The sequence below is a fragment of the Thamnophis elegans genome, chromosome 4, assembly GCF_009769535.1.
Source record: "Thamnophis elegans isolate rThaEle1 chromosome 4, rThaEle1.pri, whole genome shotgun sequence".
NCBI lineage: Eukaryota > Metazoa > Chordata > Lepidosauria > Squamata > Colubridae > Thamnophis > Thamnophis elegans.
Window position 1 is genome coordinate 136,484,063 of NC_045544.1, and position 9,225 is coordinate 136,493,287.

At 52.6% G+C, this 9,225-nt stretch overlaps 1 protein-coding gene and 1 long non-coding RNA gene across 2 annotated transcripts in view; one reads left to right on the top strand and one right to left on the bottom strand.

Moving 5' to 3' along the window:
• Positions 1–3,832, bottom strand: part of TBX2 (T-box transcription factor 2) — a 60,070-nt gene extending 56,238 nt beyond the window's left edge. Inside the window, exon 1 of the mRNA XM_032215321.1 lies at positions 3,083–3,832. Within this exon, the coding sequence (XP_032071212.1) occupies positions 3,083–3,450 (368 nt within the window). The 5' untranslated portion in view covers positions 3,451–3,832. The remainder of the gene's footprint in view (positions 1–3,082) is intronic.
• Positions 3,833–6,536: 2,704 nt separating this feature from the next.
• On the top strand, positions 6,537–7,354 carry LOC116508003. The gene is made up of 2 exons (XR_004255262.1): positions 6,537–7,044; positions 7,244–7,354. It is a non-coding gene; the product is annotated as an uncharacterized LOC116508003 (long non-coding RNA).
• Positions 7,355–9,225: the final 1,871 nt, after the last annotated feature.

Below are 9,225 nucleotides of genomic sequence, written 5' to 3' on the forward strand. Positions count from 1 at the left end.
CTTTGCCCCCTCTTCCCACCAGATTTCAGTCAAAAGCTCCCAAGAACTAAGTGAAGACCTGAGCAGGGATTGTGTGTTGGGGGGGCTGTCTTAACCCCCTCTGAAACTCTGGGCAATTACTCCGGAGTAGGGGCCCCCTTCCTTCCCCGCCTCTCACCCCCCCCTCACCCGGGGATCGCCCCGATTTTAACCCTGCGGCCCAACGGGGCCCAGTTTTCTCCTTCGCTATCAAACCAGACAATGCAGAGCGACATTCGGTTGGCAAAATAATTCCATCGGATCCCAGAATTTCTGCTTTATCCACCCGAAGGCGGCTTAAAACGTTTTTTTTTCCCCCATTTCCTCCTTTCTTATCCGTATCACCTGCGGGATGGACGTCACTCCAGCCATTTTAAAGACAGGTAGTCCCTACTCCATGGAGCGCCTGGCAGACGGAAATGACCCGAGTTACGATTTGCAACACCCCCCCCCCAAAAAAAAACAAAATTGTGAAATGTTGACGGTGATGGAGATTGCCACAGAAGGTCCCTTTGTCTGGATTTAAAATAATATTTTTTAAAAAAACAACCATAGAAATCTGGATTCAACGCCTGTAGGATTCTTCGCTTGGAGAAGGAACTTGGTTGGGAATTGACTTAACGCAAGTCGTATCCGAGGTTGGCTGGATCACCCCGAGGGTAGGGAGGACTTAAGAGGAGGGGGGAAAAATAAAGGACCTCTTTATTAATAGAAGGAAGGAGTGATTTTTTTAAAAAAACGCGAACAATAGGTCACTGGGAAGAAGAGAGAGGAGCGGAGGGAGAGGAAGGAAAAAAGGCATAGGGGAAAAACGCCCTGGGTTAAAACCAATAACTCTCCGAAATTAAAAAGGGTTCGGGAGGGCGCAGAAGGAAACAAAAACCGGGGTGCCAATGACGCCCCCCCCCTCCTATCCAGATCAAATCAATTTAACCGGCCTCGAAGTTTGAGCGGCCTCGATTTCCCGAAGCGGAAAAGCCGGAGGGGGGGGGGGGAAGAGAAATAAAAATGCGATTCTTCGCCTTTTTCCTCTTTCGCTTGAATTTTTACTCGTGAGGAGAGCGCGGATTTTTTTTCTCGACTTCGGGGACCGATCCTCAGCCACTAGGCCACCTTGCCCGGATTTTTTACACGGGATCTTGAGGGGGTTTCCTACCAGCCGCCCCTTCCCTTCCCCTCCCCAGATCGCCAACTATTTCCAGGTGTGGCTTTCCAGATGTTTGAGCATAAAAACAGAAGGGTGGGTTTTTAAAAAAAAAAATCCTTCTGGATTGCTCAATGGCTCAGAATTGGAGAAGGCCCGGACAGGAGATACAGCAAAGTGAAAAGGAAGGAAGGAAGGAAGGAAGGAAGGAAGGAAGGAAGGAAGGAAGGAAGGAAGGAAGAAAGAAAGAAAGAAAGAAAGAAAGAAAGAAAGAAAGAAAGAGAAAGAAAGAGCCGGTCAACCTTTAAATAGAAATAAATTCGCACGTGGAAATATAGCCTGAATTCCTGAATTTTAAGGAATGAAAATCAGAATTCTAAGGGAAGATTGGAAGCCAATTTTTTTCCATATCTTCCAGGAAATTCCTGTCTTTTTTTTTGTAATGCTTCCAGGTCCCTTGTCAAAACCTCCATCCTCCAAGCCCCCACGTCTGAACCCGACCCTCTGCCCTTGTATTAGGATTTTCAGGTATCACGCAAATGGAAGTCCAGCTCCCGGGTCAATGTGATTTTCCACCCATCTGCCAGCCTAAACTATTTGGGATGCAAAGGAGGGCGAAAAGGGGACAGACTGGGAAAAATGCAATGCCCAAAGTCAGGATTTGCAAATATTATTATTAGCAACGTGGCTAAGCCCGTCTGGTGGAAAATAGGAAGAAGAAGTTAGTTTCTCTCCTTCCCCACGGAAAACACCAAACAGTGGTTTTGGGAATTATAATATTGTTCTTTACTTCTAATTTTCTTTTTCTGCACTTACTTCAAAAGGACACAGCGTGTGATGGGGTTATTTTTATTGTTAATTGGGCAAAGACTGAATTCTCCCTCTCTCCGTAAAACATACTCAAAACCCTTCTGCATATATTATTATTATTATTATTATTATTATTATTATTATTATTATTATTATTATTGCTATTCTATTATCATTATTATGGAACAAGGACTGAATTCGCTTTCTCTCCGCAATAAATACGATCAATCCTTCTTCGTATATATTATGCTATTTTATTATTATTGGACAAGGACCGAATTCTTTCCTCTGCCCACATTAAGCAATACAAATCATTCTGCATACTTATTATTGTTGCTATTTTATTATTATTGGATAAGGACTGGATTTTCCTTTGCATTACAGATACTAAAAATCTTTCTGCATACGTATAATGAATGCTATAATTATTATTGGACAGGGACTGGATTTTCACTCTTTCCCTAAAAATTACTAAAAATCCTTTTGCATCTATATAATTATTGCTACTGCATTATCATTATTATTGGACAAGGACTGGATTTTCTCTCTCTCTCTCTCCACAGTAAGTACTAAATCATTCTGCCTATATTATTATTGTTGGTGTGAGCTCTTTAGGAAGTCCGTGGCCTTAAAATCTAATATACACGTTTCTACCCAACCAGAAAATTCTTAGGGTACTTTTTCTGCACTACTTAGTTTTAAAAGGGAATACCGTCATATAGTCTTATTTTATGATGATAACACAAGGGCTGGTTTTTCCTCCCCTTCTCCCGCGGTCCATAAACACGGATAATCATTCTGCATATTCCATTATTATTATTATTCCTATTTACTTCTAATTCTTTTTCCTCCCTGTGCAGCTTGCCTTGAAAGAGGTACTGGGATCGTGACTATATTATTGCAGTTGTTGTTAGTATTGTGTTTATTAATTACTAAGCTGGCTTTTCTCTCCTTCCCAGTTATATTATTATTGTTATTATTATTATGGTTATTATGGTTGTTATTATTATGGTTATTAGTGTGTTTATTAATTAATAAGCGGACTTTTCTCTCATTCCCAGTTAAAATATGCTTATTATTATTGTTAGGGTCGCGGGGAGTCTTCCTTACCTGCCCGATTTCGTGATCACCATCTCGGTGCCCAGTTTGTGGAATTCGTCCCATAGGTCTTTGGCTTCCAGCGTGACTTTGGGATCGTCTTCCACCTCTTCTTCCGGCTCCAAGCTTTTCAGAGAACGCAGATGGGCGGCCTGGTGATGATGCCCGAGAGCCGAGACGTGCAAGCCGGCCTCGGCGGCGGCTCCAGCCAAACTGGGATCCGGCAAGGGCTTGGTGAGGGCGGCGGGAGGCAGAGCCAGCGCCGGGAAGAAGGAAGGCTGAGCGGCCGCTAAGAAGGCGGACATGGGGAAATCGGCTGGCCTGGGCGCGTGGAAGGGGTGGTAAGCCATCGCAGCCCCCGAGAACGCTGGGTCTCTCATCGGGACATCCACAAAGCCAGGCGGGAAGAGCGAGGCCCCCCAGGCAGAGAGGGCTAGCGGCGGGAAGGAGGAAGCCGGCGGCGGCCCGCTGAATTTCAGCCCGGCTTGCTTGGCGCTCAGCGGCGGAGCTCTAGTCAGTTTCAAGCCGCCGGCACTTTCAGCCAGGCTGCCGCCTTCGTGTCCCTTCAGGGCTTGGCGAAGAGGGAAGGGGGAAGAGGGGAGCACCGCAGAAAACGTGCGGGGGAGCCCAGGCCCCCGCCACAACCCCCGGCGACCCCGCGACTTGAAGCCTCGGGACAGGCTGCGGGGCGCCTGGAGGGGCTGCTTCGCCGCCACGAACGGGAGGGGAGGCCCGGGGAAAGGGACCCCCCTCTTTCCTGAGATCGACAAACAAGCAAATCAAGAAGATCCGAAGCCCCCCCGCCCACCCTCCTCCGGCGAGGGCGATTCCTCACGTCTCCGGATCTTGCGGCTTTTTCGGGGTTTTCTTTAAAAAAAACACGCCTCTCCAGACGAGCTTGCAAACTTCGGAGGTTGCTTCGGGAGGGGGGCAGTCGGGCAGGGCAGCGTGTCGTCGTCCCCCTCCCCGGACGCCTGCAGCCTCGGAGCAACTCCCGGCCCTTCCGAGAGAATCAGTCTGGGGGAGAGCGGGGTTCTTGGTTACGGGCTCGCTTTCGTCTCTTCGCCCGCTCTGGCTCTCTCTTTCTCTCTCTCTCCGCCTTCAATCCAAAACGAAAGCAAAGGCAACTCCTCGGGGTTAAGAAGCGCGAAGCTCCGGCGTTGGATCGACGCCGGCTTGGGCGAGGAGAGCCGGACGGCGGCTCATCGCTCCGGCCCCGGGAGAACTCCGGGTGAAATGCTCTCTTTTTCCCTGCTGGCTTCGCTCTGCAAAAGCTTGGGGGCTGTTCTCGCGTGCGCCGCCTCGCTCCGCTCCCTGCTTCCTCCACCTCTTTGCTCGCTCGCTCCGCTCCACCCGCCTCGCTCGCTCCGCTCCGCTCCACCCGCCGCCCACCCGCGTCCCCCCTCCCCCGCCGGCGCGTTTCCACCTCTCTCTCTCTCTCTCTCTCCCCTTAATGATTGTGGATTTTACGAAGCGCAGACCAATTGTGGAAGCCCAGAGGCGTGGTTTTGACAGGTTGGGCCCATATGCGGGGCGGGAGGGGGCGGGGGGGCGCAGAATCAAAGAAAGGGAGAAAGAAAGCGGTTTACTTCAGGAGCGGGGAGAAGGAAAGAAGGAGGAAGGAGGCGGAGGGAGAGAAAAGAAGGGGGCGAGCGAGCGAGGAAGACTTGGGCGAAGGTGTCGGGAAGCCTCGCCAGAAAGCAAACATGTCAACAGAATAAAATATTAACCAACGCTGGAGGCCTCGGGAGGCCACCCCTCGCCAGACCGGGGTTCCCAGCGGCGGAGCCCTGGCTCGCGAAGGGGAGGAAGCTTCCCCCGGACTTCCTGGCCAACGGCTCCCCGAGGCCGCCGGGAATCAGCAAGCCCAGCGAACGCGCCCGCCCAGCGCAAGCTAAAGAGCGAAAGGCAGAAGATTGGCGTCCCGGGAAGGAGGGGGGGGCTGGGGGGGAGTGCTTGCATGAGGGAGGGGTCAATGACAAGAGACGCGAGGTCGACCGACCCACGGGGGCGTCCTAGTTCCACGAAGCAGGACTTAAAAGGGAGGCCGATAAGCCCCCACCCCCGCCTTCCCAAGACCTTTTCAACACGCGCGCCTTTGGAGGGTTCGGTGTGAATGCGACGCCGGGTTTAAAACCCTGGATAAGGTTTAAGCTGGTCCCCCTTTCCAAGCTGGTTCTGCCCCCATGTGCCCAGTCTCGTGGCAACCCCCAGCCCATCGCCTTTTGCACGGCTTCTCTCTTTCCCACGTCTCCTTCTCCCTCTCGCAATCCCAATCATCTTCTCCCTAAAACCTAAAACTCTCCGTGGAGGCGCGTTGGGACCGGGGCAGCTTTCTGGGGTGGGGGGGGGAGAGAAAGAGCTGATCCGGTGCCCGGTTTGTACACCCCCCACCCCCACCCAAGACCTGCAAAGCAACTCGGGTCGCCTATGTCACGTCTGCAAGTCAACAATCTTCAGCCGGCAAGGAATTGTCTTGCAACGACGGATCGGGGGAAATGTGCAACGCTTCGGTGTATAAGGGCTATGTGTAGGATGCCGCCGCTTTCCTCCCGAATCCGCGAAGCCGGTTCTGCGCGGCCGGCAAAAGATTGGCTGACTCCTTCGGCGCCGGTTGTTACCTTGCGGCCCCACAAAGGCTGGGAATAAACCGCTTACTTTGGGGGTAAAGAAATGGGGGGGGGTCCTGCCTGCGCCAGAGCAAGCTGGGCAGGGCGGGAGCGAACCGTGAGTTCTCCGCAAAGCTAGCCCCGCGGCTCTTACTCGGGAGTAAACCCCGACTTCGAGAGAAAGCGGTGCTTCCAACTTCGCGCAGCTTTTTCGGGTCTCTCTCTCTCTAGTTAGTAGCGCCCGATCCGATCCCCGAGCTGGGCTCCCCGCGCGCCGCGCGCACGCAACCCCGCGCGAGCAGTTTGAAGGTGGAGGAGAGGAGTTGGGGAGGGGAGGAACGAAAGAGAGAGCGCGGGTAAGAATCCTTTGATTTCAATCCAAGTCTTTTCGTCCTACTCTGCCCGGGCAAAATTTGGAGGCTAAGAAGACTCTCGCTCGGAAGGAAGGAAGGAAGGAAGGAAGGAAGGAAGGAAGGAAGGAAGGAAGGAAGGAAGGAAGGAATGAGCTGGATGAAAAAACCGTGGAGGAAAGGAGGGAGGGAAGAGGGAAGAAAGGAAGGAAGGAAAAACTGGGGAGGGAGGAAAGAAGGAAGGAAGGAGCTGGATAGAAAAAACGGATGAAGGGAGGGGGAAGCAGGATGGAAAAACTGGGAAGGAAGGAAGGAATGAGCTAGATGAAAAAACCGTGGAGGAAGGGAGGGAGGGAAGAGGGAAGAAAGGAAGGAAGGAAAAACTGGGGAGGAAAGAAGGAAGGAGCTGGAGAGAAAAAACGGGGAGGGAGGGAGGAGCAGGATGGAAAAACTGGAAAGGAAGGAAGGAAGGGAGGGAGGGAGGGAGAGAGGAAGGAAGGAGCTGGCTGGAAAAACTGGGAAGGAAGGGAGAGATGAAGGAAGGAAGGAAACAAGGAAGGATAAAGCTGCTGAAAGTAGGGCCATTCCGAGGCCCACGCGATTTTCGTGTCTCCCCCTCCCCTCCACCGAGGATAAGGCCGGGGGGGGGGGATGCGTTTAGCTGCAAGGAGATCCGCGCGGCTTTCGTCTCTCAACGTGGAATTTCGGGGGGGGGGGCGGATTCTCAGATCGCCGGAGCGGAGCTAACGACCTCGGGAGACGCGGAGCATCGCCGCTTTAAGAGCCTCTCCGCGACGCCCAGTCGGCCTGGCAGAGAACCTCCGACCCCAGCGAGCAATCCCGAGCGCTCAGCAGACCGTGCCAGACGCGGCGGCCCTTCGGTGAGTGACAGCACGCCAAGAGCCGTCGGGGTCCCCGCGGTAGAAATTCCCAGAGTTCACCCGTGACCCCCGAAAGGGGATACATTTAAAAAAAAGGAGAAGAAGAAGAAGAAGAAACAGAAGGAGGAGTAGGGGTAGGGGAAATACTGGGCAAGACCCGCGTTTGATACGTGTGAACGCAGCCGCTCCTCCAAGCCCGGTTTGCAGCCTTCGGGCTGCTCGTGTCCCCGTCCTCCCCCACGCCCCCCATCGCGCACGGGGGTCGCAGAAAAGGCTTTGGAGGGAGGTTGGCTGGGCAAGCTTTTTCCTAACACCCCCCCCCCCCCCGCTTAGGTGTTGCACGGAAAGGTTTCTGCGTGAAGGAAAAACCGACACGTGAACGTTTGGAAGGGAAGCGAGAATTTCGCTCTCCGAACCAAGCCGGGTCTCCCCCCCACCAAAAAAGAACTCGGGAATCTGGGACGCCCGACTTCACTTGCGCTGAGTTTGGGGAAACTTTCCGCAAACTTGAGGAAGCAGAAGGAAACGGCCCTGCTCAAACTCCCCAAGACACGGAATGTATATTTCCTTGAGGATTAACGTTCCCACGATACGCGGAAGCCGGTTACTGAATTATCTCGGCGTGGGTTTTTTTTTTCCTGATCCGCTGCACCATCACAGAAACCAACGAGGTGGATTTCAGCTCTCTTCCCCCCCACACACCCCCAGCCCTCCAATAAACAAGCCTAACGCAAACCAAGTTCGGTTTATTGAGTTAAACGCAATGCTGGGGCTTTTACCCATCCTAACTCGGCGGGTTGTGGGAAAACAAGCCAGCCCTCCCTCGCAACACATTGCCGCGTTCGTATCTCTGAATTCCCGCCCCGCTGGAGCCGAATGAGGTCGGGTGAGGGCTGTGCGGTGGGAATTGAATTTTCGCGCATTCGATTAATTTTATATATTCATTTTGGAATGCATGGATGTAGTCGTTCATTAAGGCTCGAAGTCGGTCGCGAACTTAAATCCGGAGCCGCTCCGAACGAAAGCCCGCTCGAAGGCCCCGAAATGGCTTAAACTTAAACTCGGGAGGAGATAGATAGATAAAAAGAGCCCTTTAAGGACGGATGTTGAAATTCGTAGCCACGGTCTGATCTCTGTTGAAAGAGCAAAGGACGTTCAGTTGCTTTGATCTTGGGTCCTCTGTGAACTGAGCGGCCCTGTTTGCTAACGCTCCTGGCTTTTCCCGGGGAAGCAGAATTTACTTGGGGGGGGGGAGTGAGTGAGTGAGTGAGTGAGTGAGAGAGAGAGAGAGAGAGAGAAACACACACACACAGAGAAAGAGAGAGTGGGGGAGAGAACGAGAGAAAGAGAGAGACAAACAGGAGGATTAGGGAAGGGAGGGAGAGAGAGTGAAAGAGAGACAGAGATGGGGGTTAGGGAAGGGAAAAGGAGAGAAAGAGAGAAGAGAGAGAGAGAAAGAGAGACAGACAGAGAAGGGGGGTAAGGGAAGGGAGGGAGAGAGAGTGAAAGAGAGAGACAGAGATGGGGGTTAGGGAAGGGAAAAAGAGAGAAAGAGAGAAGAGAGAGAGACAGAGAAAGAGAGACAGACAGAGAAGGGGGGTAAGGGAAGGGAGGGATAGCAATAGCAATAGCAATAGCAGTAGACTTATATACCGCTTCATAGGCCTTTCAGGCCTCTCTAAGCGGTTTACAGAGAGTCAGCATATTGCCCCCAACAATCTGGGTCCTCATTTTACCCACCTCGGAAGGATGGAAGGCTGAGTCAACCCTGAGCCGGTGAGATTTGAACCGCTGACCTGCTGATCTAGCAGTAGCCTGCAGTGCTGCATTTAACCACTGCGCCACCACTGCGCCACCTTGGAGAGAGAGTGAAAGAGAGAGACAGAGATGGGGGTTAGGGAAGGGAAAAAGAGAGAAAGAGAGAAAAAAGAGAGAGACAGAGAGAGACAGGCAGAGAGGGGGGTAAGGGAAGGGAAGGGAGGGAGGGAGGGAGGGAGAGAGAGAGAGAGAGAGATTTGGTTTGCAAAAGTCGATTTTGTTTAAATAGAGCTTATGGGGGGGATTTGAAGGAGAAGACAGCAGCGGCCTCCCTCCCACCCCTCCCCTCCGCCCTTCTCCCCCTCTCATCACCCACTCCACAGATAGCCCCAGACGCCTTTGGAAGAACTGGAGGTTCCCCCCCCCCCTTTGCATTTGTCTTGATTGCAAAAAGAAAGAAAGGGGGGTGGGGTGGGGAGAAGGGGGTGAGTCAATAGCCCGGTGGCGCCAGGAGTTTGAAAGAAGTCCGGTGAAAAAGCGGCTGGGGCAGGTGCGTG